At 48.2% G+C, this 27,926-nt stretch overlaps 1 protein-coding gene across 1 annotated transcript in view; it reads left to right on the top strand.

Moving 5' to 3' along the window:
• The window catches only part of LOC149337285 (uncharacterized), a 193,414-nt gene that overhangs the window by 147,375 nt on the left and 18,113 nt on the right, over nucleotides 1–27,926 (top strand). The window contains exon 4 of the mRNA XM_089554376.1: nucleotides 16,724–16,760. Within this exon, the coding sequence (XP_089410502.1) occupies nucleotides 16,724–16,760 (37 nt within the window). The remainder of the gene's footprint in view (nucleotides 1–16,723; nucleotides 16,761–27,926) is intronic.

Genomic DNA, 27,926 nt, shown 5'->3' with positions numbered 1-27,926 from the left:
TGTGCCTGCTGTTGTCGACGTGAATAAGTATTGAAACAGTTTCACCAAAGTGTCAGAGGACAGGATCGCACGTCAAGGCTTGTTTAAGTTCTGTAAACGCTGCTTCGCAATCGGGAGACCAGGCGAAATTTATTCCGGCAGTGAGAAGCTTGCTTATAGGCAACGCGATAGACGCAAAGTTGCGGATGAACCGACGAAAATAGGATGTCACTCCAAGGAAACTACGAAGCTTTTTGGCACTGGACAGGCGGGGCAAATGAAGTGCAGTGACAGTTTTATCAGGGGAAGGTTGTATTCCACCCTTGCTGACGGCGTGGCCAAGCACTTCAATGAATTTGGAGCGAAAGCGACATTGTTTTGCCTTTCTGTACAACTTTCAGCAGGAGGAAACCCTAATATATGCATTTGAAGCTGCCTACTGCGAAATTCTTTGGCAGACGAGACCTGGTCAGCATCCATGCTTTTTCTGTGTCCTCCACTTTCACCTGAAAGAAAATAAAATGTTCTCTTTCTCTCTTTCCCATTGCGTTGGCTGCATCTGATACAACTTCCAAAACAAGTATTTCCGACTCGACAGGGGCCTGTCGGTTTGTTGAACAGTGCTGGATATTGTCACGTTGTAGTGACGGCAGTCCAGCGGTCAGGAAGACACCAACCAGTCTCGGAAACGAAGCTCTTTATTTGGGCTGACTTGCGCCCGCAAAAGAACTGAATAACTCGGCGGCGGCGTAAGCAGCAAACGTGCTTTGTCGGTCGTGGAACTACGAAATGTCCGCCGCTCGCGGCATCGCTCAATTTAAAGGCGGCAAGGAAACTTCCAGATAACAGGACAAGATCATCTACAGTAATCTAGAAAAACCTAGATGCAGCCTTTCATGGCAGCGATCAATCGAGATTAGTCTGGTCGCTTCTCGCGTCACGAACAAAAGTGATAACCCTTTCCTGCAGCCTTGAGCGTGAACGAACAAACACTACAATGATACATGGCATTACCCCCCTTCCAAAGAAGCGTCGTCTCGATGCTTTAAAATGAAAATAAGCACGGAGAATGAAAACTTCGAGTCCTTTAGCGTTCATAATATGGCTTCAGGCGTACGACATGTACGACTTCTGGGCGTGTGCTGCGTCGCTGAGATGCTGTCGTGCCGTCGGGGATGACTTCATAGTCCAGGTCACCGATGCGACGGACAACCCTGTACGGGCCAAAGTAGCGTCGCAGCAACTTTTCACTCAATCCACGGCGGCGAACTGGCGTCCATATCCAAACACGATCACCTGGCTTGTAATGCGTGTCTCGTCGGCGCAGATTGTAGCGTCGGGCGTCGGTGTGCTGCTGGTCTTGAACGCGAAGCCGCGCAAGTCTTCGGGCTTCCTCGGCGCGATGAAGGTAGGCGGCGACGTCGAGGTTGTCTTCGTCGGAAACGTGCGGGAGCATTGCGTCGAGTGTTGTCGTGGGCTTCCTGCCGTATACCAGCTGGAATGGGGTAAACCTGGTTGTCTCCAGGACGGCAGTATTATAAGCGAAGATCACGTAGGGCAAAATGGAGTCCCACGTCTTGTGTTCGGCGTCGATGTACATGGAGAGCATGTCTGCGATGGTCTTGTTCAGACGCTCTCTGAGTCCGTTGGTTTGTGGATGATAGGCAGTTGTCCTCCGATGGCTTGTCTGGCTGTAGTTTAAAATGGCTTGCGTCAGCTCCGCTGCAAACGCCGTTCCTCTGTCTGTGATGAGCACTTCCGGGGCGCCGTGTCGCAGGAGAATTTGTTCGACAAAAAAATTTTGCGACTTCTGTTGCGGTACCACTAGGCAACGCTTTTGCTTCGGCGTAGCGGGTCATGTAGCCGGTGGCCACGATGATCCACTTGTTTCCTGATGAAGAGGTCGGAAAGGGGCCGAGGAGGTCCATCCCTATTTGCTGAAAGGGCTTAGTTGGCGGTGGTATGGGGTTCAGGAGTCCGGATGGTCTAGTCGGAGGCGTTTTGCGTCGCTGACACTCACGGCACATTTTCACGTAATGGGAAACGTCGGTACCTAGCCGTGGCCAATAGTACTTCCCCTGGATGCGGTGCAACGTGCGAGCAATCCCGAGATGTCCTGCAGTCGGCTCATCATGACATGCCTGCATAATTTCTTTCCTGAGATTTTTTGGCACGACAAGAAGATGCACTGTCCTGTTCGGCGCGAAGTTCTTCTTCAGGAGGACATTATTGTGAAGGACGAAGGACGACAGTTGCCGCTTGAACCCTCGGGGAGGCGATGCGGTATTGCCTTTCAGATAATCAACTAGGCTTTGCAAGTCAGGATCCAAATGCTGCTGCTGCGCGAAACAGCTGGCGCTTACCGGTCCTAAGAAAGCGTCGTCATCTTCCTCTTCGGGTGCTGCGTCGACAGGAGCTCGTGACAAGCAGTCTGCATCGGAATGCTTGCGGCCAGATTTGTAGACTACAGTTATGTCGAATTCTTGAAGACGCAGGCTCCAACGAGCAAGGCGGCCGGAGGGGTCTTTCAAATTGGCCAGCCAGCACAGAGCATGGTGATCGCTCACAACCTTGAATGGTCGTGCGTATAGGTAGGGGCGAAATTTGGACGTGGCCCAAATAATGGCGAGACATTCTTTCTCTGTCGTCGAATAGTTAGTTGGCTTCGGCTCTCGACCGTGAACGGCTAGCGTACGCGATAACTTTCTCCTGTCTGCCATTTTTCTGAACGAGGGCCGCTCCTAAGCCCACCCCGCTTGCATCGGTATGAACTTCGGTTTCGGCGTTTTCATCAAAGTGCCCGTGCACGGGAGGGGACTATCAGCAGCGCTTCAGCTCGTTGAAAGCTTCCTCTTGTGGCCCTTCCCATTTAAAAGGCACGTCAGCCTTGGTAAGTTGGGTCAAAGGTTCAGCGATGCGCGAAAAGTTCTTGACGAATCGCCGGTAATAAGCGCACAATCCAAGGAATCTGCGTATAGCCTTCTTGTCATTAATTAGGCTGTGGAAACTGTGCGATCGCAGCCGTCTTCTGGGGGTCTGGGCGAACTCCATCCTTGCTTACGACGTGACCAAGGAACAGCAGCTCCTCGTAGGCGAAGTGGCACTTCTCTGGTTTCAGTGTCAAACCTGAAGACTTGATCGTTTCCAGCACTATCCGAAGCCTTCTGAGGTGGTCTTCAAAGCTTGAGGAGAAGACAACAACGTCATCTAAGTAGACTAGGCAAATCTGCCACTTCAAGCCTGCGAGCACCGTATCCATTACTCGCTGGAACGTCGCTGGGGCAGAGCAGAGGCCGAATGGCATCACCTTGAAATCGAAGAGTCCGTCTGGCGTGATGAACGCAGTCTTCTCGCGATCTCTTTCGTCGACTTCAATTTGCCAGTAGCCGCTCTTCAGGTTCATCGATGAGAAGTACTTAGCGTTTCACAGCCGGTCCAGTGTATCGTCGATGCGGGGGAGGGGATAGACATCCTTCTTCGTAATGTTGTTCAGGCGGCGGTAATCGACGCAAAAGCGAACGGTGCCGTCTTTCTTTTTCACTAGGACGATCGGTGCTGCCCAGGGGCTCCTCGATGGCTGTATGACGTCGTCACGAAGCATTTCCTCAACTTGCGGATAGCTTGGCGTTCTAGCGGCGATACGCGGTAGGGGCTCTGTCGCAGTGGTCTTGCGTGTTCGTCTGTGACAATGCGGTGCTTGGCAAGCCGGGTTCGTCGCACATTCGATGCTGATGAGAAGCAATCGGTGTGCCTTTGAAGAAGACTGCGTATTTGGTCTTGTCTGCTCCGGGGTAATGCCGGGTTGATGTCGAACGTGGGTCGATGGCCTTGGTCAGATGGTTCTGCGGGTTGGTCGGGTAGGACAAATACGTCTCTGATGTCTGCCAGGTCGTCGAGGAAAGCGATTGTCGTACCTTTGTTTAGATGCCGGTATTCTTCCGTGAAGTTGGTTAGCAACACCTGGGCTTGGCCATTTCGGATTTCGGCGACTCCCCTCGCGACGCCCAATCCTTAATCCAGGAGTAACTGGGTGTTCCCCTCGATAACGCCTTCGGCATTTTCGATGTCTCCAGTACCCATGCCGACGAGAACACTTGATCGGGGCGGCACGCTCAATGCTTCATCGAGGACGTTTAAGGCAACGTGATGAGTCGCGCCCGTCGCAACAGGTATGGCTTTTTCCGTGGAAAGCTTGATCGACTTAGATCGAAGGACGATAATCGCCCGATGTTCGTTCAGGAAGTCCATTCCCAAAATCACGTCCCTCGAGCATTGCTGTAGGATCAGGAAGGTTGTCGCATAGGTTCTCCCATTTACAGTAACTCTCGCGGTGCAGCGTCCTGACGGTGTAATCAGGTTGCCACCTGCGGTGCGGATCAGCGGGCCATCCCGGGTTGTTGTTACCTTCCTGAGTCGGACAGCGAGTGGGCCACTCGTGACAGAGTAGTCAGCTCCCGTGTCCACCAAGGCAGTAACCGCGTAACCATCGACCGTAACTTCAAGGTCACTTGTTCGCGTTCTCGTATTGTACGTTGTCTTCGGTGTCCGATCTCGGCTTCGTCGAGTAGTGAGGCTGCGGTGGGCGTACTGCGACGTTTCTTCACTGGGCAGCGGTAAAAGCTTCAAGTCTGGCCGCGTCGTCGTCGTCGTCGTCGGTGTCGTCGTCGTCGGTGTTGTCGTCGTAGTTGAGGCATGGTCTTGAGTATTCGTCGATGGAGGATCTTTGTCATTGCGCTTAGAAGCAACCTCACCTCCAGAGGCTGCTTTATTTAGTTTAACCTTCGGGGGCTGGGGGAGCGTCCACGCACGGCGTAACCTCGGCTAGGAGATACAAAGCGCGGGGACGATGGCGACGGGGAACGTGATAGGCGGCTCGGCGATTAGTACTCTTCCCGACGTAAAAACTCCTCGATTTCGGCTGGTCGCTGGCAGGGTCGGGGTCGTGGAGCGTCGTAAGAGAACCCTCGGATGCCCAGTCTTCTGTATGGGCAGTGCCGGAGGACGTGACCGGCTTCGCCACAGTGGAAGCATAGTGGGCTGCGCTGGTCGGGAGTTCTCCACTCGTCGCATTTCCTCGGCTGCGCGCGTCGCTCGTAGGACGGGCGGGTTGGGGCGAGTGGGCGGCGGTCCAACGCAGCTGGCTGAGGGCCATAGGGGCTTGGGTCCCGTCGTCGAGGTGCAGGACGGCGCACAGCTGCGGCGTAAGTCATAGCTGGGGGCTGCATAGGCTGCGTGAGTTTCGGCGTCACACCCAAGGCCTGTTGAACCTCGTCCCGGATGACGTCAGTGAGCGATGAAAGTTGCGGCTGCGTTCCCGTTGGCAGCAATCGTCGGAGCTCCTCTCGCACAACTTGACGTATAACCTCCCGCAGGTTATCGTTGTTAGCGGTGTCCATGCAGCTTGCTGACAAAAAGCGCTGCTGGCGGTCATACTGGCGGGCTCGGGCGTCAAGAGTTTTCTCTATTGTGGATGCCTCTTCTACGAATTCCGCGACGGTTTTCGGTGGGTTGCGAACGAGGCCGGCAAATAGTTGCTCTTTAACTCCTCGCATAAGCAACTTCACCTTCTCTTCTTCCTTCATGCTCGCGTAGGCACGCCGGAAGAGACGCTTCATTTCCTCAGTGTACACAGCAACGGTCTCGTTTAGGCGTTGTATGCGAGACTGTAGCAGCTGCTGGGCTCTCTCCTTTCGCACGACGTTCGTGAAGGTCTTTAGAAGCTGCTCCTTGAAGGTTTCCCAGTTCGTGAGGTTAGCTTCCTCACTGTCAAACCAGACTTTTGCTGGTCCCTCCAAGGCGAAGAAGACGTACCTAAGTTTCGTGGCATCGTCCCAGTTGTTGAAGATAGCCACACGGTCGAACTGCTCCAGCCATTCTTCGGAGTCGGCGCCAGGCGAAGCGTCGAAGGTTGGTGGCGCCCGGGGCTGGTGAAGAATGATTGGAGTCGTCGTCTGGGGCAAGCTCATGGTAGACGTTGCGGCTGGCTTCCGCTTCCGGGTAGGGTCCGGCAGATTCCCGAACTCTGGTGCGTCCCCTAGCAGGCGTCGGCTAGCGCGGTGGACTGGACTCAGGTCCTGCGGTTGATGACTCAGAGGGCTGGCGTCACGGCTTGTAGGGGGTGTCCGGTACATGGAAGGGTACCCAGCACCTCCACCAGATGTCACGGTGTAGTGACGGCAGTCCAGCGGTCAGGAAGACACCAACCAGTCTTGGAAACGAAGCTCTTCATTTGGGCTGACTTGCGCCCGCAAAAGAACTGAATCATTCTTCGGCGGCGGCGTAAGCAACAAACGTGCTCGTCGGTCGTCGAACTACGAAATGTCCGCCGCTCGCGGCATCGCTCAGTTTAAAGGTGGCAAGGAAACTTCCAGATAACAGGACAAGATCATCTACAGTAATCTAGAAAAACCTAGATGCAGCTTTTCATGGCAGCGATCAATCGAGATTAGTCTGGTCGCTTCTCGCGTCACGAACAAAAGTGATAACCCTTTCCTGCAGCCTTGAGCGTGAACGAACAAACACTACAATGATACGTGGCAATATCATACCAAGCCTACCGCCTTCTCCAAAACAGCGTCTACACCGGGGACCCCGCTCATCGGAATAGCTTTTGGTCTCCTACTCACGTGGGCCTTGAAGGAAATGAGGCAGGTGACGCCGCCGCCGTCGCGCTCTCTCATCGGGCATTCCCCTGCGTTCCTGAAGATCAGGAACTCGAATTCACTCCGGCTTATTCTTTTAATGACACTGTTTTATCCTCCCAATCTGGCCACGGCCTTTATCGCAGTCCGTGTAAAGACCTCTCAAAGGCAGAGGAGCTGCTTCTGCTCCGAATGTATACTAATACTCTGTTGTGCCCGGCAGCTCTCGAATACTTCGGCCCTTCTTTCTCGGGCAGCTGTCCGTACTGCGCGAGAATTCATCGTACATGTGCCACATGATGTGGGCCTGCCCCTCAATTACGCCACCCAGACGACTGGGAGGCGAGTCAGCTTGGCTGCACTGACCTACAGGCCCAAAAGATCCTGGCTGAGAGCGCCCTGGCAGCCGCCCACGCCAATCGCATACCGAATTAGGTGCCCGCCTAGTGCTTATCAGGGCGGGCCCCTTAAGGGTCCGTCCAAGATTACCTCTCTCTTTAATCTTTAATCGTCATCATCAGCGCATATTCGCGTCCGCGGCCACGACGCTGGTTTAAGCAACAGGTAGCCCAGGTGCCGACCAGTGTATACTCAGCGCCCGTCTGCCTTCCGTGTCTTCTTCCGGTCTTCGTGTTCAGGGGGGGGGGGGGGAGGGAATCCGACTTTGCGGCCTTCCCGTGCCCCCCCCCCCCCCCGCCACCGAATACGGACCGATGCGGTTTCGGCTGCTAGGTTTTGTTTCGGTGCAACGCCAGCGGTGAGGACGGGACGGCGGGCCCCATCCTCTGGGGATGCAAAACCCCGTGGGAGTGGCAGCGACTCCCAGGCGACTGTGAGGGCCAGTCGCGCGCGTGAGGTCCGATGCCTGAGCGGAGGCAGACCTGTGTTTATACTCTGGTTGGACCCACGAAATCCGGCCCGGAAGGAATGTCCAAAGAATTAAAGGTTTCGAATACATGCTACCTTCATCCGCACGCGGGGGCGTGCAAGTCTGGCTACCGACGCGTCGGTTTCTGGTTACGGAGAAACCAGGTCCTCGCGGGGGTTTATAGTGGCCAGGGTCTGAGAACACGGCGCCTCGGGGAAGCGGCCTCACGGCCGGCCGCAGGCTTAACCGCCTTGCGGGACGCCGGGGTATGGGGGCCTAGTACAGCCTCGCAAGAGTCTGGCAAAAACCGTCGATGTTGAGGAGTACCGGTGGAGTAGGCCCGGGCCAGCTCACCCTAAGCCACGTTCTTGGTTAGAGGCCTGGTCGCCCGGCCTTGAACACTCTCTCCTCAGTAGGAGAAGAGCAAGCTATGGGAGGGTATAAGCGCATGGATTGATGGTAGGAAGCACAGATGGGTCCCCACGGAGGGGTCAGTTCTGAGGCCGCGAGGCCGTTGACGTTCTGGGCCTCTACTGGCCGGGCCTATCACACGTAGTTCCGGAGTCTGCAAAACCGCGTAAAGCACTCGATGGCTAGTAGCCGGCATGTGGCAAAAGCCTCCTAGTGTCGTGGAGGAGCCCCAGGTAGCTACTGACCCGGTGTTAGGTTTTCCTGTCTCCGACGGTCGGAGCCCGTTGCGTATGGTGGGTGGTCGGACATCCCGTGAGTGGGGCCGCACCATTGGGCAATCTCGATGCTCTCCCTGCCCTGGCCAGGCAGGCCAGCAATGGAGTCGAGACAATCGAAGGACCCATTTCCCTTTCCGCTACTTCCTAGGTGAGGTCAGGGGAGCCTCCCCGGGCCCGCTCCCCCGGCTGTGGGTCGCTACAGTAGCTTTTCTCCCTTTTATTTTATTTTTCCACCGAAGGGTGCCGAAAGTACTATTTGCCTACAGGCCTATTCTTTTATTTTTCAATTGGGTTAAGCCTGTTGTACGTACGTGGTGCAGGCAGGGGCTTATTATTTTTATTTCTTTTTGGTTGCCCCAACCTATCGAATGTCTTCGTGTTCAAGCCAGTTGGGCTGTAAGTGGTGCGGGCCGTACGCTATTATTTTTCTTTACTTTTACACGCCCACCCTAATTTTTGTCTTCGTGTTCCAAGGGGCTTATTATTTTTATTTCCTTTTCGCTTGCCCCAACCTATTTTTTGTCTTCGTGTTCTTTAGCGCCTTGCAAATCCTAACAAAAAGTAAGCTAGATCGGTTTTAAGTTTTCCTTAACCATGAAGGAAAAAAAGATGGAAATACAAAGAAAAATTTGTGGAAGTTAGACCACAAAAAATCTCATTTCCATCAAAATTAAAACCGTGCCAATTCATTTCTGTGTAGCCTAAGATGCCTTCATTGTGTGCCGTGTTGAAATATTTACCAACAATTAGGGCCTCCTTTCTCTCAAGAACGATCGAAGGGTAAAGTGCCAAATATCAACTTGTGATCAGAGTACGTTAATGATATCCACAGAGGCTCATCTAATTGTGGAAGTTATAATCAATGAATCAAGAATCCCACTGTAGCAGTGATGTTGGTTGGGGCATTAACAACCTGAGCTAGATCACAAGGAAATGCAATGTTCTTAGGATGGAAAAACAATGTTCGTTCTTTAAGAATCAGGATGGCAGGTGGAAACGCCCATTCACACGCTGCATATCTGTGTTTGCTTGTACATCATGATTTCACAGTTGTATTTAAAGCCCCCGTGGTGGCTCAGTGGTTATGGTGCTCCGCTGCTGACCCGAAAGACGCGGGTTCGATCCCAGCCGCGGCGGACGAATTTCGATGGAGGCGAAATTCTAGAGGCCCGTGTACTGTGCGATCTCAGTGCACGGAAAAGAACCCCAGGTGGGTGAAATTTCCGGAGCCCGTCAATAAGGCGTCTCTCATAGGCTGAGTCGCTTTGGGACGTTAAACCCCACAAATCAAACCAATCAATCCAAGATTTGTATTTCGACTACATCCGAAATTCTGATTTTTGCATCCGTTGCGAAAAGGGTCATCACTAAAATAACCTTATCCGCATTAATTAGATACAATTGCCTCATAAATGTTGACTCCAACGCAACAATATCTCCAAACTTTTTAAGCGTCACCGTATCCACATCTTCCAAGTGGGAGCGTTTAAGAGCGCCTCGTAATGTGTTCGCAATAGTTTATTGATTCCAGTGTGTGTGTGTGCGTGTGTGTGTGTGTGTGTGCGTACGTGTGTGTGTGGGCGCGTGCGCGCGTGCGTGTGCGTGCGTGCGCGCGTGTGCGTGTGTGTGTGTGTGAAAGATACGTGCCGTGTTGATTGATGACGCTAAGGGAAAACTTCGCATTTGCTCCCAAAATTTGGCTAAGAAGGTGTCAAGTGATGAATGGATTTCCCCCAGGCATATCTCATTGAACTTCTGCCTGTAGGTCACCGTAGCTTATAATAACATTCCAAGGCTAATTGTTTGAGCGTATTACAGGAAGAAAGCAGTTCCAATTCCTCCTACTTCTCTTCTCCTATAGAAAATCAGAGAGATTTTTCGAGGTCATGTTTCCCCATATCAATGAGCAATTATGAAGCTGCTGATGGAATCAAGAATTTTAGTCTTTACACGAATTGGACACGAGTGACAACGTCTATGTGCAAATAATTCTGAAATGTTCATTTCACGTCAGCTCATCTGGAACGGTCACTCCAAGCGGATTCAGAGTTTGAATACAAGGTGCCTTTATAGAATGAAAAGATATCAGGGACCAGACACACTGGCACTTAAACCGTGGGCGAAAAAATGCTGTTTGGTGCTCACGGCAAATTGGCGCTTTTTTGACACTCCAGAAATGATTCAGCCTTGGATTATCCACTCTTCTCCGATAACATGCACTAGATATTTAAAGAAAGGACAATTTTAAGTCCCATTCTTTACGATATTTCTCTACATAGTAATTGTTGATGAACCCTTAGACATTTTCAACACATCCTCTTGAAAAGACGCATGAAGGGGCTCCATTAGGAATCTCTTGTTTCTGCAAAAGACCACTTCAGTCAAATTATTCCTCATCAGAAGAAAGTGATGTGCTCAGTTCCTTTTTTTCGTGCTTGTTTGTTTAGGTGTGCCACGATAGCCACAACTTTAATTTGCATTGTTTTTCCGATGATTTGGTCCCAACTCACGTACCTTTAAGGACCAGGAGCGTAAATTGCTGGGGTAGTTGGTTCATAATGTAGTCGGGGTGGAACCAGTTTAACGCAGACGCAGGAAAAGAAAAGGGAGGAACACACACCACACCACTGGACCACGTGCTTGCTGTCATATTGAACAATTGTCGAATTTAAATACACCTTCAACAGCTCAATGAAAGATTCCAGAGAGATGCCACACTTACTCTGGAAGGACATTGTCCCGGTTTTTTCAATTAATTCTCGTACAGCACAAAAGAGTTCATCATGCGGAACAGAGTAAAACAAGTCCGCAATGTCCAAAGAGAAGGCTGCATTGGCACCGGGAAAACCGGAGCAGAGGCACTCCACCAGGCTTATTGAGCTCTTCACCCTAAAGGGATCCGTCGGCACCAGACCCACGAAGGAAACCTTGAGGTAGTTGGAGACCACTTTTTGCCAAGAGCCTTCTTCTGTAACGATGGCCCTGAACGGATAACCAGGCTTATGAGTCTTAGCGGTGAAGAACACCCGCAGGACGTCTTGATCACTTTTCCGAACTTCTTCCAGGCGACGCAAATTCAGCCGATTTAACAGCCCCAATGCCAGTGCCTTAGCCTTTCGTGGTTTTTAGTCTGAATTGCTGAAGTTCCTCTCGATAGCCTCGGTGGCTTTGTCTCAAAAAGGGAAGAAGGCAAAACCACGAACCCTTGTTTCGGAGACCTACTGGAACGACCTTCGGCGACATTTGCCCAAGAAAAAGAGACAGACTGAAACAAGGACAGCTGTGAGGTACCTAGAAGGAGCTTATCTTCCATCGGAGTTCAACAACCTACTGAAGCTTGGCCCTAAGTACGCCATGGAACCGCAGGTTCGAAAGCATGAACTTCTGGCAGCTGTGGACAGTATTGCTGGAAAGGCACCAGCTGAGGAGAATAGCCACTGCATCTCTGAGGGAGTGGGCTGTCTTGTACGGACTTGGCCCAGCCGACATAAAAGAAGCAAGGATCTTCGCCCCTTGGTCAACCATTTCCAGCTGGAGGGCCTGAGCCTTCTGCAAGCAGACAAGGAAGGTGGGTTCGTGGTTTTGCCTTGTTCCCTTTTTAAGACAAAAGCCACCGAGTCTATCGAGAAGAACTTCAGGAATTCAGACTTAAAACCACGAAAGCGTAAGGCACTGGCATCGGGGCTGTTAAATCGGCTGAATTTGCGTCGCCTGGAAGAAGTTCGGAAAAGTGATCAAGACGCCCTGCGGGTGTTCTTCACCGCTAACACTCATAAGCCTGGTTATCCGTTCAGGGCCATCGTTACAGAATAAGGCTCTTGGCAAAAAGTGGTCTCCAACTACCTCAATGTTTCCTTCGAGGGTCTGGTGCCGACGGATCCCTTTAGGGTGAAGAGCTCAATGAGCCTGGTGGAGTGCCTCTGTTCCGGTTTTCCCGGTGCCAATGCAGCATTCTCTTTGGACATTGTGGACTTGTTTTACTCTGTTCCGCATGATGAACTCTTTTGTGCTGTACGCGAATTAGTTGCTAAAACCGGGACAATTTCCTTCCAGAATAAGTGTGGCATCTCTCTGGAATCTTTCCTTGTGCTGTTGAAGGTGTATTTGAATTCGACGATTGTAAGATATGACAGCAAGTACGTGGTCCAGCGGTGTGGTGTGTGTTCCTCCTTTTTCTTGTCCTGCGCCTGTGTTCCGCTGGTTCCACCCTAACAACTTTAAGGACCAATGCATCCCCAATAAATAGCAGGTTGTAAAAAAAGGCGATGGCGTAGTTGTCTAGTGCTGCTGCCAGCAAAGGCGAACAGTTCGTTCAGACACTGGTCCCAATGCTGCTCTATTTTTTTTTCTATTTTGTTATTTTAATTAACACTCGACATGCAGGCTGAACACCAGGTTATTGTTCCAACGAGGTTTATATGCCGTCGCATAAAACGATCCTATGAACAGCTGGTGGCCGGTCTGACTGTTCGATATGGTGCTATCCAGCTGGATGAAACAATCGTTTGTGCGGGCTGCTTTGTAGCTTTTTGCGTAGGCACTACGAATGAAGGACAGAAACAACTAACCTCACGAGCCGACCTCGTTCAGCGCCGGCCGCAGTGGCGGAAAAATGCTGGTAGGCCTCAGAGCACCACTTCGGTGAATCAGGATACGACTAATTGGAAGGAAAAATGTCACACGTATGGCAGTGGCACATATTCTCGAGATGAGCACAGTGGCCACGTGTCACATTGCGAGGCAAAAGCGCGAGGTAGCTAAAACCAGTAGTACTGTATTGTCACGTGATCAAGGATGGCGTCCTCCCTGGTTCCGCTTCATAAAGCGCCTTTGCACTAACTTCAGGCATTTGATGCTGATTTAAGGGAGGCGTAGCGCGAAAAAAGACAGGGAGGAGAGAAATGTTGTGGGCGAGATCCCTTTAAGCTGTGGCCGTGTTTATGTAGGGCAAAGCGGTCGTTGCCTCAATAATCGCTTAAGAGAACATGCTAGGTCCCTCAGATAAGACAAAAGTAAGAATCTGCGTAAGCATTGCTCAAGTTGCGGTTGTCATCAGCTTTTCGGGAAAACTAAAGTTCTTGGTCGCTCTAAAGAACAGCTAGCAAGGGAGGTTCTTGAGGCTTCATTCATAAGCTGGGAAGAGATAAGTGCATCAGTGAAACGTCGGTTGTTCTGCTTCGAAAGGAATCCATCTTTCTAAATTTTAAGTAGTCGCTTTCGCGTTACCGCTCGAAGGTTTGGCACGGGGCTGTCCAGCTCTCGTCATGGTGATTTGGTCGTGTTCGAGTCGTGCTAGGTCAGGTTTCTTTCCGCTTCATCTAATCAGTTGTTGCTGGGCATGCGCGTTTGGTTCCTCGAGCTCGGGAATTTCGCTTTATATTTTTCGGTTGTAAGTTAGCGCTGGTCCTGTGCCTTGTGTCTCTCTCGTCCCTGTCTTTTTTCGAGCTACGCCTCCCTTAAACATGCTTTACCAACTGGCTCAGAACACCACTGTGCTCATTTGATGCTGAGCTTCACCTGGACAACACTAAGGGAAGTTCGATGCATGATTAGCGCTTAAAAGGCGAGATAGGTTTCACGCGCGACACTTGACCCAGCCGTCAGACTGTACTGGCACTTTGCGGTGGGGGCGTACAGTTTATGATTAATATGGTAGCTGGTAGCAAACAAAAAGCACCGCTAGCCATTGCCTCCGCCAGGTTGAAGGTGTGCTAGAGGTGAGATCTTTGTTATTTCCAAAATTAGGCGTCATAAGATGCACCCGCAATCTACACAGACTACCTCACTCAAACAGTTGATCTAAGTCGTGGTTCTTTCCTTGTAGCTGTGAAAGCAAACAGGGAAAAAAGCAATCGGGGGAAAAGTCGCCAGATTCTTATAGCCTGCACGGCTACAAACATGGGAAGAGCTGTGCTTAACACTTGTAACCACGGCGCGAAATTTTATAAGGACCGTTCTAGGTGATCGGTATGAGGAGAAGAATCATTTTATTGATCATATTGCGTAGCGAGGAAAAAGCGCAATACACGCTGAGCGCCTCATTCGTACCGAATGTCCCGACACTCTAGTTCTTCCAATAAATTCAAATTTTGGATTATCCTTATTGGGCTACGCGGTGGCCGCTAAAGACGGCCTTCGAGTAAAAAAAAGCCTTCGAGTGAACTATTTCTTAAAATGAATTTAATATACAAGATCACTTCATTAATATCCTGGATAGAAGCATACCTTTCTTGGCGTCAACAGAGTGTCTCTCATCGACGGCATTAATTCTACCCCGGCTTCCGTTTTATCAGGCATATCGCAGAGATTCGACCTCGCAACACTTTTCTTTTTATTATTTATTAACAACACTATTAAATACCAGTGAAAATTAAATTGTTTTTCTGATGACTGTACTTTGTATGACAAAGTTAGCAGCCCGAATGACCAGGCTCATTTCATTCATCACTATCTAAAGTGAAATATTGGTGTTCTGCGTGGCAGTTGAAGCTAAATAAGAACAATTGTCTATGGTGATTGCAGGGAAACGAACTTACTTATCTTTTCAATCTTCCATAATTGGTCACTGGTTTTTTCAAGAGAAAGTTGTAAATACTTAGGTGTCATGACCACATCTGATCTCAGGTGGAACAAACATATCACATATATTCAAAAGAAGGCCAGGAGGAAGCTTGGCTATTTGAAACGGTGCCTCCGGCAGTGAACTGTTGAAGTTATTGTTTCATTAAACGTTCATTACATCGGTTGTTGAATACTTCTCTGTTGTATAGGACCCGTTTACTGAACTTAATATTAGCAAACTTGAAATTGTATTAAGAAAATCAGTAATATTCGTCGTTAAGTGGCATAGTTGGTGCATTTCTTCATGCCAGCTTTTAGAACAAGCTAATTTAGACTCATTGCAGATAAGGTGCCATCGCGATAGCTTTAAATATATGTGTTAAATACATAATGGCAGTCCACGTATTGAAAAGAATTTGTGCCGCCGCGGTGGCTCAGCGGCTATGGTGCTCGGCTGCTGTCCCAAAAGACGCGGGTTCGATCCCGGCCGCGGCGGCTGGAATTTCTTTGGAGGAGAAATTCTAGAGGCCCGTGTACTGTGCGATGTCAGTGCACGTTAAAGAACCCCAGGTGGTCGAAATTTCCGGAGCCCTCCACTACGGCGTCTCTCATAGCCTCAGTCGCTTTGGGACGTTAAACCCCATAAACCAAACCAAACCAAAAGAATTTGTACATTGAAGAAGTAACTCGGCGTCCCACACAAGGACATCATTCCAAAAAAGTAAAGGAATTCGCTTGCAGAACTACCCGTGAATGGAACCGTCTGAGTGCATACATTGTCAAAAACCACTGACCAGTCATTCTTGACTGTGCTTTAACGTGAGCAGCACTCGCCTTCGACTTGCACCTACGCCCTTCCTTATCTTGCCTACGTTACATGCTCATATGTCATAAGCCTCGGCACGTGGTACTTTGAATGAATTCGCGTTATCGTGGTGTGCACATACAGAGTTGTGCTATCCATCTTCTTGTGTAGCCTATCCTTTGTCCTCTACGAGCACTTGAGTACACACACTTTTTATGCAAGACTGGTTTCTGTGCAAGCGATATGTAAAAAATCGTTCTTTTGTTGCGTTCGTTTTAGTGGGAAGTGCGACCAATATTTCGTTTTAGCTCAGGTACTTATTGCGATGCTTTTTTTCCTTTTTTTCGTTCATTTCCTTCCCTGTACCGCCCACTCCTGCTTAAGGCCTTCTTTGAGGGCTGGCAGTTTCGATTAAATGAATAAATAAATAAAACAGCTCTGACAGTGGCGGACGAGGACAAGAAAACTAAGTATGCAGGAAACAAGAACGGACAAATAAACAGCTTTGAGTGCCTGGTAAAAGTTCCAGAAGGAAAAAAATGAAATAATTCAGTGCTAAAGAAGTACTCTATAGATATATGGCTAAAAGAAGTAGGCAGGTCAAGAAGGAATCGTTCTGTGATCAACCAACTGTCAGGTCTCTGCTCTTTGAAGCTAGATCAGGATGCTCTGGAATGCGAAGACCTATAATGACATTTAACCAAGCAGATGACACATGTGGAGTGTAGGGTAAAGCTGTAGAAACAATTCTATGGGATATACAAGAATATCTCGCCATCCATCCGGATGTTGATGCATGCACAACCACCTTCTCTGAGGCCCTGTCTTTAGAGATATGAATGGTTATAAGAATGAAAATTCCCTTAAGAGTTAGCAAAAAAAAAGCAAGATTCGTGGCTCAAAAGCAAGTAAGTTCAATAAATATTAGTTCGAGTAAAGTAGAAAAATTTATAGACCGATTCATTATACCCATGACATCATGAAAGGAAAAAAAAAAGCTGAGCATGGTGGCAACCGCCTGCAACCCGTTCCAGAAGTTACGCTCCTATCACCTATCCTTCCATGCGAGAAAAGATTAGTGAGGTATTTATAAGTGAAAAAAGGATTTTTTTGTTTTTCAGAATCTAGGTACACTTCTGCACCTAACGTTTTCTTTACCGATGTTTTATTTTCATTTCAGTCACGCTACGAAAACGAGAATTCGTTCGAAATGGAATGTGAAAACAACATCTTAGGTAAGCATCCTTCAAGGCGTATATTAAGGCTTCAAACGCATCCCAGAGTTGAAGCTGATGACTGAACTTTTTCTAGGGTAGACTGTATGTTGCCTGTGACGTTCTTTGTTGTCGCCTTCAAAGACGAAAAAAAAAAAACAGAAGAGGCTAAGACAAAATATTTCGTCAAACCAGAGTATCAATTTCCACAGTGCTTCTGGTACTTTCCTGGAGCAACCGGACAATAGGTCCTCTAAAATCCTCGCTTTTCTGCCGATAAGGGACATTAGTCTGGTCTCTCTTTGCTGCATACTTGCTTATAAAACATTTATGATGGCTACATAGTGTGTTACTAACATGCCTGTGCCATTTAGCACATGTGCGTCGGAGATGGGCGCTCTCAAGACTGCCCCGCGTGCGGTCGCATGGACGTAGTGAAACTGGGAGTGATTTCCCTCTTGCGGATGACGATTTCGGCGCACCTGAACTGTTTGTAACTGCTTCTTCCTTTACCAGAGCAACCATGTTTTTAGTCTTCTCCTGCGTTATTATTGGTGGCACTGGCTTGGTTAAAACAACAAAAGGAAAGGGTAGATAACGCTAGTGTAAGCTATATTTGTAAGTGGGCATCTAATGTAAAACACGATATTATTGAACTTGAGAGGCACTACATATTTATTTATTTATTTATTTATTTATTTATTTATTTATTTATTTACTTATTTATTTATTTATTTATTTATTTATTTATTTATTTATTTATTTATTTATTTATTTATTTATTTATTTATTTATTTATTTATTTATTTATTTATTTATTTATTTATTTATTATACCCTCAGGGCCATTACGGCATTACAGAGGGGAGTGGTTACAAAAAATGAAATTTAACAAACAGGAGTTAATTAAACAGGGAAAGTACAAACATGACTACTACACATACATTGTTAGCTAAGGCATTCAGGGAAAGAAAAAAAACAATTACACAGTATAAAATACATCCTAGTTAAACAATGTTAGCTATGGCATTCTTGAATAAATGATGATCGGTGATGGTGGCCGTCGAAGAAGGAAGGTGACTCCACTCATTCGATGTGCGTGGTACGAATGACTGAAAAAAAAGTTTTTGTTCTGCAGAAAGGGATGCCAACCTTACGAATGTGATCTAGTCTTGATGATAAGTACTGAGGGGGTGAGATAAGTTCGGTATGAAACTGCGGGTGATAGAATAACTTGTGAAAAAGGGAAAGGTGAAAAATTTTGCGACGTGATGATAAGGATGGTAAGCTAAGGCTAGATTTCATGGCACTGATGCTTGCTGTTCTGGTATAGTTAGAAAGAATGAAGCGAGTAGAGTTATTCTGAACCATTTCCAAAGCTTGTGTTAGGTTTGTTAGGCCGGGATCCCAAATTGACGCGGCGTATTCGAGTTTGGGCCGTATTAGAGTTTTGTAAAGCAGTAATTTTAAAGAGGATGGTGCTTTAGAAAAATTGCGTCGTAAGTAGCCAAGCATTCGATTAGCATTGGATATTATATGCGCGATGTGAACGGTCCACGTTAGATCAGAGGTGATGTGAAGACCAAGATACTTGTAAGTAGTTACCGGATCTAAAGGTGCGTTATTAAGAGAATACACAGGAAGATCATAAGCATTTCTTGAGACACGCATAAATTTACACTTGTTAACATTTAATTCCATTAACCATAACTTACACCATGCAGAAACAGCGTTAAGGTCTAATTGTAGTCTGGTTACATCGTCATCACAAGTTACTTCGGTGAAAATTACACAGTCATCAGGAAAAAGGTGAATGTGGGAGGAGACGCAGAAAGGTAAGTCGTTAATATTAATGAGAAATAAAAGGGGCCCAAGCACAGAGCCTTGAGGTACACCCGAGTGAACTGGACAGTGCTCCGAGGTTACGTCGTTAACTGAGGCAAACTGTGAGCGGTTAGTCAGGAAAACCTCAAGCCAGTACAAAATTTTGGTATCAAGGTTTAGTTGATGCAATTTATAGATTAATAAACTATGACACACCTTATCAAATGCTTTGGAAAAATCTAAAAATATTAAGTCAGCTGCTGAAGAGTGATCAAGTATTAGGTGCAGTTTATGCGTGAACGAGACTAGTTGGGTTTCACATGAGTATGTTTTGCGAAAGCGTGCTGAAATTGTGAAAAAAAATGAGTTCGCTTCTAAAAAGTTGGCAATCTGAGAAAAGAGGATATGTTCAAAAATTTTGCATGGTATACTGGTTAAGGAAATGGGCCGATAGTTAAGTGGGCAATGTTTCGTACCTGATTTGTGGAGTGGAATCACCTTCCCAACTTTCCATTCAGCAGGCAGTGAACCTTTGTCAAGTGATTGCTGAAAAATCTTTGAAAGTATAACGGAACAATATGAGTTAGTGTTTTTCAGAAACTTTGGATTAATGAGGTCACAGCCAGGAGCAGATGAAAGTTTCAGTGATGTGATGACTTTTTCTACGCCGACTGGTTCAATGGTTAAAGGGTACATTACAGCAAAGTCGTAAGAGTGTGTAGTTGGATGAGTGGCATGGGTGGGTTTCGAAAAGTTGCGTGTAAAAACCTCATTAAAGATGGATGCAGAATCGGTAGGTGAGATGGCATTTTCAGCGTCATCAACAAGGGTTATTATGTCGTCATTCTTTGGGTTAATGGTGCGCCAAAACTCTTTCGTGTCAGTAGATAGCATAGATGGCAATGTGATTTTTAAAAAGTTATCGCTTGCAGCCCTAAGGGCTGTGATGTAGTCGTTAGATGCACGTTTGTAAGCTGCCCATTTTGCAGTGTTAGCAGACGTTTTTGCTGATCTATATAAGCGTTTCTTTTTGTTAGATAAGCGCTTTATGTGAGTGTTGTACCAGGGAGCGTGACCGTCGGAGGAGACAGTGTACGTAGGGATAAACTTTTCTGTTAATTCAGTGGTTTTATCCATAAACATGTTCCAGTTTGCTTGCACACTGCGGTCGTCGAAATCCGTGAGGAAGGTATCAAGAAATGTGCAGAGCTCTTTGTTAATGGAATCAAAATTTGCTTTCTTGTAGTCGCGAATGATCTTTGTTTTCTTTCTGATTTTTGGCCGTGAAGTGTTGATGTTGAAATTAATCAGTGAATGGTCGCTCAGGGGAGGTAAATAACAAATGTTCGAAATAAATTCGGGCCGAGTAGTTAGCAGTAGGTCAAGAGTAGTAGCAACGTGTGGTGAGGTTCTGGTAGGCTGTGTTATTAGTTGACTGAAAGTGAATAATGCACACAAGTCAAGAAAATCTTTTGCTAACGCGGAAAAAGGGCGTATGATAATGGGTTCGTTATACCATGCAATGTTTGGAATATTGAAATCGCCAAGCAAAAACAGGGGCAAGAAAGGATGGCGTGTTATGACGATGTTGATGGCGATTTGTAATTCGTCAACAAAGGAGGCAGAGTGAGTAGGAGAACGATAGCATGCGCCAATTATAATTTTTTGGAAGTTTATTTCAATAATTGCCCTTACTATCTCCAAGTTCGTAGTAATACTAATATGCTTAGAGGGTAAGTTTTTGTTAATAGCCAGAAGAACACCGCCCCCTTCTTTTATCGTGCGGTCGCAGCGATAAAAGGAGAAGTTATGAGCGGTTAAAAAAATTTCGTGGTCACGAACATGCGCATGCAGCCAAGTTTCAGTAAGTACAATGATATCTGGGTTACAGGTGTCTACTGCAGAAGTGAACGAGTCGTGTTTGTTTTTAATGCTTCGAATGTTAGTGAACAGGACTGATACAGGGGATAAACGACCACCACTGCCCCTCACGCCTTGCTACGCACTGCCAGGGGATGAAAGGCCCTGTTGCGTATCAACATGTGTTTGTGAGGCGCATTCTGTCACGCCGTCACTTGCATGGTCGTACATGTAGAGTTTCTTGTTTACTGATAATTTGTTGTAGCGCAGATGAAAGAGGGGTGTTCCTGGCAAACTTTTACCAAAGGCTATCAGTTTACTTCGTGCATGACGGGTGGCGGATGAGTAGTCATCAGATATTGCTATGTCTTTTTCTTTTAGTTCACTGCGTACGGAAAACACTTTTTCTTTTATTTTGTAGTGGCTGAATTTTGCAACGATGGGACGGCATTTGTTAGGCGAGTATGAACCGAGACAATGAGCGCGTTCAATTGCCATGTCGGGTAAACTGACGTGAAGGCTTGTTAACATGTTGACGACAAGGGCTTCAGATTCCTCCCATGATTCCCGAGAATCACGGAAAGCGTGAAAAATAACGTTACTTCTTCGTGATCTGTCCTCTAGGTCGGCAAAGCGAGATTTCATAGCATCAAGCTCAGCATTGCGGGCTTCCAAAGATTTTTCGAAATCCGTAACCTGCTCTTCAAAGTCATCAAAGCACTTTGTTTTTTCTTCACGGGCATCAAGTCTTTCTTGGATGCAGCCAATCTTAGATTCAATATTTTTTTGGCTAGCTTTGATTGATTTAACATCGGCCACCAATTCTGTCTGGCACTTAGAGGACTGGACAGATCGCAGCTGAATGTCCTTGAGCAGTTAAGTTTGAAGATAGCGGCCATCTGTTCCGAGGGTTCGTCAGGCAAAGTTAGTGTTTCTAGATTGGATTCAGAGCGCGTGTTAGGGCCAGGATTGGATTCGATGTCGCCGCAGCAAAGTAAGAGCACAGACATATGAAAGCACTCGCAAATAATTTCAGAAAGCACTTGTGGGCTCGGGAGCAGTAATAAGCAGATATCATCGCTTCTCTTAGCGTACAAGGAAAAAAAAATTACCGACGATTACGTTACTTCCTAATGCGAAATTTGAGCGCAGCAAATAAGCTGTTTCACCTTTTCGATAGATTGAGGCAAAGAAATCAAGCAACACATGTATGCGCTATCACAGAATTTTTTTTTTATTTTTCACAGGTATTCGCAATTTCGGCTCGGGCGGTGCACATAAACAGATCCGCCGCCACCGATCTGGCTCTCTGATTGCCACCGCACAGGGGTTGCATTGGAGGAGGAGCGAAGAAAGGAATTAAGTTCGAGCCGGCGCTTTGACAACCGGAGACTCGCAGGAAGAGGGGGGAGGGGGGCGGCGTGTACACCCAGCGGCAAACGTTGGGGGCAGAAGCGCGCGCAGCAAGCGGACAACACGATAAAGGGAGGAGGGAAGAGATAGCAGCGACTGACTGATGCCGCTGACGCCGATAGCGCTGGGGGGGTGAAAGGGGGGCGGAGCTGGTTACGAGGCTGACGCCGACGACGACGCGAAACCCAGGAACGGACGCCAAAGAGCTGCGCTCTAAAAGGCTTACACACCTGCGAAGTGCAGAAAGGTGGAATGTAGAACATGTTGGTGTTGCTACTCCGGGGCCCACTGAAGACGGTGTCGCACGGCCAGGAGTTTAAATAGGCGCAGGGAATTGACGTCATCGTGGGTGACGTATATGCGCCGTATGATGGGCGCATCGGTCCGGGTGGGTGCAGCGGGACGTAGATATCGGGACCGGCGTGGTGGTTGGGCGATGCCACGCAATCTGAATGGCTTGGTGAAGGAACGGTAGCAAGCGCTGACCAAAGCAGAAAAGACGCCAGGAACGCCTGCGAAGTGCAGAAAGGTGGAATGTAGAACATGTTGGTGTTGCTACTCCGGTGCCCACTCATGTCGTATGATGCTGCACGTGGGGACTTACTTGAAGGTCCATGAGATTTCTAGAGCATTCATAGACGAATCATAGGTGCCGCGAACCGGGTAGGTGACTATCGAAGGAGAGTGGAGCTCAAAGCACCCTCTCCCGTCCCACTATTCTGAAATATGATGGTATGAAAAAAATAGGGAGGCCCCAACGTCACTCTTTTTGTAACCCGAACCACGGCTTTTGCCTTGGCATTCAGCCGCCTCTCAGAGCGCTTGCACACGTTCTGCGAAGACCACGGAATAGCAGGCGATCCTGCCTGTAGCGGGGCACCTGACACATGTACCGGAAAAGCGAAACCGTCGACACTACTGCATCAGTCAGATGCCAAGGCGTTCAGACGGCCCACATGTCGCGTGCCTAGCTTTCGGTTACGCAGGCCGGGTTTAACATTCCACACGTATGTATATTCGGCTGTTTCACAATTCGCAAAGCCAGAACGCCAACGTGCTATTCATCCTACTCTTGCCAATGTTGGGCTTCTCTAACCGGGTACTGCGATTATTCACGTATTCGCCCATTGTGTTCTTCTTGGTCAGCCAGACAGTGCAGGTCGAAAGGACTGCTCAAAGCCAAAACAATTCTAAAACAGAACTACGAAGCTGCAGCGCTAAGCCTAACCGGCGTGAGCAGTGACGCATTTAACAGATAAACGTTTACGTAATGGTGGCTTGCTAAGTGAAGAAAACACGCTGTTTTGGGGACTAACAGGGAGAGTTGGCTTGCCTGCTAATTTTTTGGCACCCGCAAGTATCAACCAATAAATCACTTTGAAATTTAACCTCGACCCAGCCAGCACTCTCAAGACGCGCGATGCAGACGCAGTTGTATGACTGCGCTCTATTGTGCAGAGGAATCGCATACTTCAATGAGCTAAGGCACGGAAGTTGTCTTCCGCTACGTCCAGAAATAACATCTTCAGTAATGCGTCTCTTCCTGCGTGCTCGCATTCTCGAACTAACATGGCTATCCGTTTGGGAGTAAAAAAGGAAGAAAAGCAGGTGACGAAATTCTGAAAACTTGGTAATTTGGTGAGGAGAAAAACGAGCTTCAGATGAACCTCAATATACAAAGAAATAAGCTTTGAGGAAAGTGTGGGTATTGAGTACGGAGACAAGAGAAATAATTCAAGCGATTGTGACCGGTACTGTTCGCAAGTAACGACCCTTGCAAATCATATGTAGACGCGTGCGGTTGTAGCCTCGGTGGTTGTAACGCGTTTTAGCCAACTGAAGAACCATTGGCACAACAGAAGAGGACAGAAAAAGACTAAAAACAGACTACTTGCGTAATTTTCCGAGTGGTGCGCGCCGCTGCAGGCTCACTCTTCTCCGCCGTGTGCTCCATCGAAGTACTCTCCTCCTCGCCCTCTCATTTCGGACTGAGGACAGACACATCTGCTCCCAAGCAATGTTTTCGCAGTCATCGCGACAAGTATGTGTCTCCTGTCGCGATGAGCTCATCTCCGGGCATTTGCATGCACACTTACCAAAGAGCACTTATGGTAATACTGGCCGTAACATGGTGATGCCTTCGACCGCTATGTCAGATGCCGTAAGTGGCCCAAACCCCTGCTCCTGAAACCTGTCTCACTTGCTCGGACGCCCCTTGGCCAAGTCGACGTTGACCCCCTGGGCCGATTCTTTTTGTCATCTGCCGTTAACGAACGAGTAATAGTCGCGACACGGTTAGAGGAGTCCAAGGATGCTCATCGTGGCCACATCATCTCCGACAGTCCTCTTTTTTGTTTTTGGGCGCCACACGCTCTTGTGTCTTGGTGCTGCGTCACATTGAATCACCGACAGAGGCACTGCGTCTACAGCACAACTTGTGAAAGACGTGTTCGAGCTTAGCCGCACGAGCCATGGCAAAACCACTCCCAATCACCGCGTTGCACCAATGGTTAGAGCGCTCGGGTAGTGAGCCGGAGTTCCCGAGTTGAAACCCGGCCGCAGCGGCCGCGTTTCGCTGGAGGCGAAACGCAAAAGGCGCCCGTGTGCTGTGCGATGTCACTGCACGTTAAAGATACCCACGTGGTAAAAATTATTCCGGAGACCTCCGCTACGGCACCTCTTTGTTCCTTGCGTCTTTTGCTTTCTCCTTTATCTCTTCTCTTACTGTGCGGTTCGTGTGTGCACCTAGATATGTCTGACAGTTACTGCTCCTTTTCGTCCCCTCAAAACCAATTCCAGTTTACATTTACACCCATGGACGAACCAACTGAGGAAGACTTAACAGAACCGCAGCGGATGCGATCGCAATGTGGGACGACGCTAACCCGTTCGTGACATGCGCTTAAACACGTCCATCCAAGAGACAACTCTCTTTTCACCATTGTGTCTGAAATACAGACGTAAATTTCAGGCGATATTCAGGGCAATGGTTTCCTCCGCTCTGATGACCTCTTTTTCAAACCGCGCGCCGAGCAACCTGCTCAACGCTACGAGCAAAGCTTGCATGCCAGCTTGCCTTCTTCATCCGCACAACAATTGAAATCCTGGATACCAAGCTTCATTGTGGAACCCGTCGCCGCCAAATCTCCCGTGAAAAGGAGATATGAAACTGTTTTGAACCATGCGGACTGGTGCGCCGCGTTACGGATGCGAATTACGAAGCACTTTCAGGCGGGACTGTGCAGCCTAGGCACCGCGAACCCCACTTCGAAGTACAGGAAATTCGCCACATTGAACGAAACTTGACGCTGTAATGTGCAGTACCGCGATGCGTTTTTCGCGTAGGACACCTTTTCTCCCGTTAATTAACTTTTCTTCCTCAGTTATGTTTTTTTTGCTCGTTTATCCTCTTCTCCTCGAGCTCTTAGCAGGCATCCCCCTTTTTTTTGCGTACCAAGGAGAGCAGTGCCCTCTGGTGTTCTCAGGTGGCGCCTATATTGAGTGCTGCCATGATGCTTGTTGAAGAGGCGTGTCCTAGGATTCTGTGACTATATAACTTAAAGGAATTAGAGAGGAGCTGTCTTATGTTGTAGGAAACGTAGTTTTCGAATAATCGACAAGCTATTCGTAACTTATGGATAGTTGACTGGCTCGATCGTTAAAACCACCAACTCAATAGAAAAGGCCGAAAAATTGTTTTTCATCAGGCGTTTCCTTGCATCGTCAAGACGGCAAGGTTTTTTTAGACTTCTACAACATAAAAATGAAGTCTGAAAATGCGAAAGTAATGATGGAAAACAGCGAAAATTGCAACCACAGGATAGCTTTCGCGCAAATGAACAACCTGCACACCCTCTAAGCCCTGAACCTACGGCTTTCCAAAGGCTCCTGGCAACGTACATGTAGTCAAGAGTTCGACGGAAATCCGTCTGGTCAGGCATGGTGATGCAATGAAGTGAAGTAGCAGTCACTGACCATAGTCGAAAAAAAAAAGATGTTTCGAAACCCGTACGGGTTTCTTGTTCACAGTGAGCAGGACAAGAGCGGTGGCGAATTTATATCCGGAGAATGTGACGTAAAGATCGGGCGCAGATGCCTGGCACGGGGTCAGCGTTCTTGTTTAATGTTGCTTGTGTTGTTTGGATGAACAGCGATTCCAGCAGAAGGCGCGTCGTCAGGTTTCTTTCCTTAGATAAGATGGAGGCATTGCCCCAGTCAAACTGGTAGCCAGTGTCGTGTGCATGACCAGCCAGCGCATTTACATATGCGTGAGCGTCCTGCTGCATGTGTGCGTCAGCAAAGTTGGCCACTTGGCCGAACGAACGAATCAACCACCAGGCTGAAAGTGACCCCTGTCGAAGAAACAGGAGCAACGAAACCTCAAGATTTTTTCCTGCGTGAAGTGCGGAAGACGCCATGTGGGCATGAGAATGCGCAATCAGACTTGGCAAGAAATTCGGCTGCAGGGCACGAGTGCAGTGAACATCCACAGCAATAGATGGACTGCCCTCTGTTTTTCCGTTCTTGTGCGGTGGAATAAACAAAAAAAAAGCGATGACATCGACTGGTGGTTTCTTCGGCTTTTGTTGTGATGTAGAACGTCTGCGCTATCTGACTGCCTTGTGTAAGTGATGGAGGACTGTCGATATGTACTACTCAGGTAGCAGCGCTCGGTAGCCCTTAAGGTGTACAGGCTGCAGCTGCGGTAGCTTCTGACTTTCAGTGCGTGTGTAATTGCTGGTCGCGCTTTCCCGCACCGCATTGCTCTACTTCCTCTTATCCTTTTGCGCTCCCCTCATCCCTATCCCCCAGTGCAGGGTAGCCAACCGGAACGTTCTTCCACTTTTCACTCTCCCTCTCTTGTGACGTGTGAGGTCCGGGATTTTGCTTACCAGCCTTGCGAACACCAAAATGACAGCCCTCAAACGCTGACAAGTTCTTCGGCGTGCGCTCCGTTGACCGTGTAGAAACCTGGCAAGTGGGAAAAGTAGCCCGTTCCGAAAACTTAGCCGGCGGTAAAACTCTTGGAATCTTGTGCTGTGTGTCTGAATGGGTGCCTGCCGTTTATTTCCTGCTTGCAACCACGAGTGATTTTTTCAAGCAGCCAGACAGCCAAGGTGGGAGACGGAAGCGGCACCGGGAATCGGCTTGGAGTCTGACTCCACGAACCATTACTGTCAACAAGAACCACGGAATAGCGAGGACCCAGATCGCGCTGCCTACTGCAGTTACTCTCGTAATGAAAGCGCTAGCGCAGTGAACGCAGCCCACCTTCAGGAGCTGTTTGCTGCTGGTGAAAGCTACTGACAGCACTTGCCCTTTCTTCAACGCCGCAACAAGTGAGCTACGCAATAGCACTACGCGCCAGCAGCCGAATGTGAAGACTTTCACATCACACCGCACCGGACGCACAGCCAATACATATTCTCCACGAAAATGGCAAGAACACAGAGAAACCCCGACTGCCCGCGAAGGGCTTCTCTTTCCATCTGATTGTTACACCTTCTATGCTCCATCTGATCTGTTCCATGATTGTAGGGCGTTGCTTTTGGACTTCCGCGTGAATACAGTGAGCTGTTCAAACTGCAATTTGAGCCCCTGTCCGACTCGTATATGAGATTTTTAGGTAAAGGCTGTGCACTAAGCTTTCTTGCGTGAAAACCGTGCTTAGGAATATATGAGATATTCCTATTTATCCTATGAGATATCCTATGAGATATTTTTTCGGTATTGTGTGCTGAGTTGCGTGTGCCTCAAGAAGGTTTTCTTCTTGTCAAAGTGTATTTTACATCCACTCCTGCTTAAGGTTTTGCAATAAAGCCAGCAGTCTTCTGTAAATAAAATAAATAAAATGATTGGATGGAGATGATTGGAACCAGTGGCGTTGCCAGAAATACTTTTCGGGGGCTATTATACGCCTCTGGTAGAATAATGAAAAGAGCCTGCGCCCTAAGACAATCGTAGTCATGTTTCTGCTTTAAGGAAGCCGAAGGGTTAGTTGTTTCCTTCACTGTGACTTCTGTAAATAGATACTAGTGCGCAGAGGACTCAGATCACTTGATTCGTAAAAACA

This window comes from Amblyomma mixtum, chromosome 7 (genome assembly GCF_055824585.1).
Source record: "Amblyomma mixtum isolate Tamu chromosome 7, ASM5582458v1, whole genome shotgun sequence".
Lineage (NCBI taxonomy): Eukaryota > Metazoa > Arthropoda > Arachnida > Ixodida > Ixodidae > Amblyomma > Amblyomma mixtum.
This window is presented reverse-complemented; position numbering and strand designations above follow the sequence as displayed.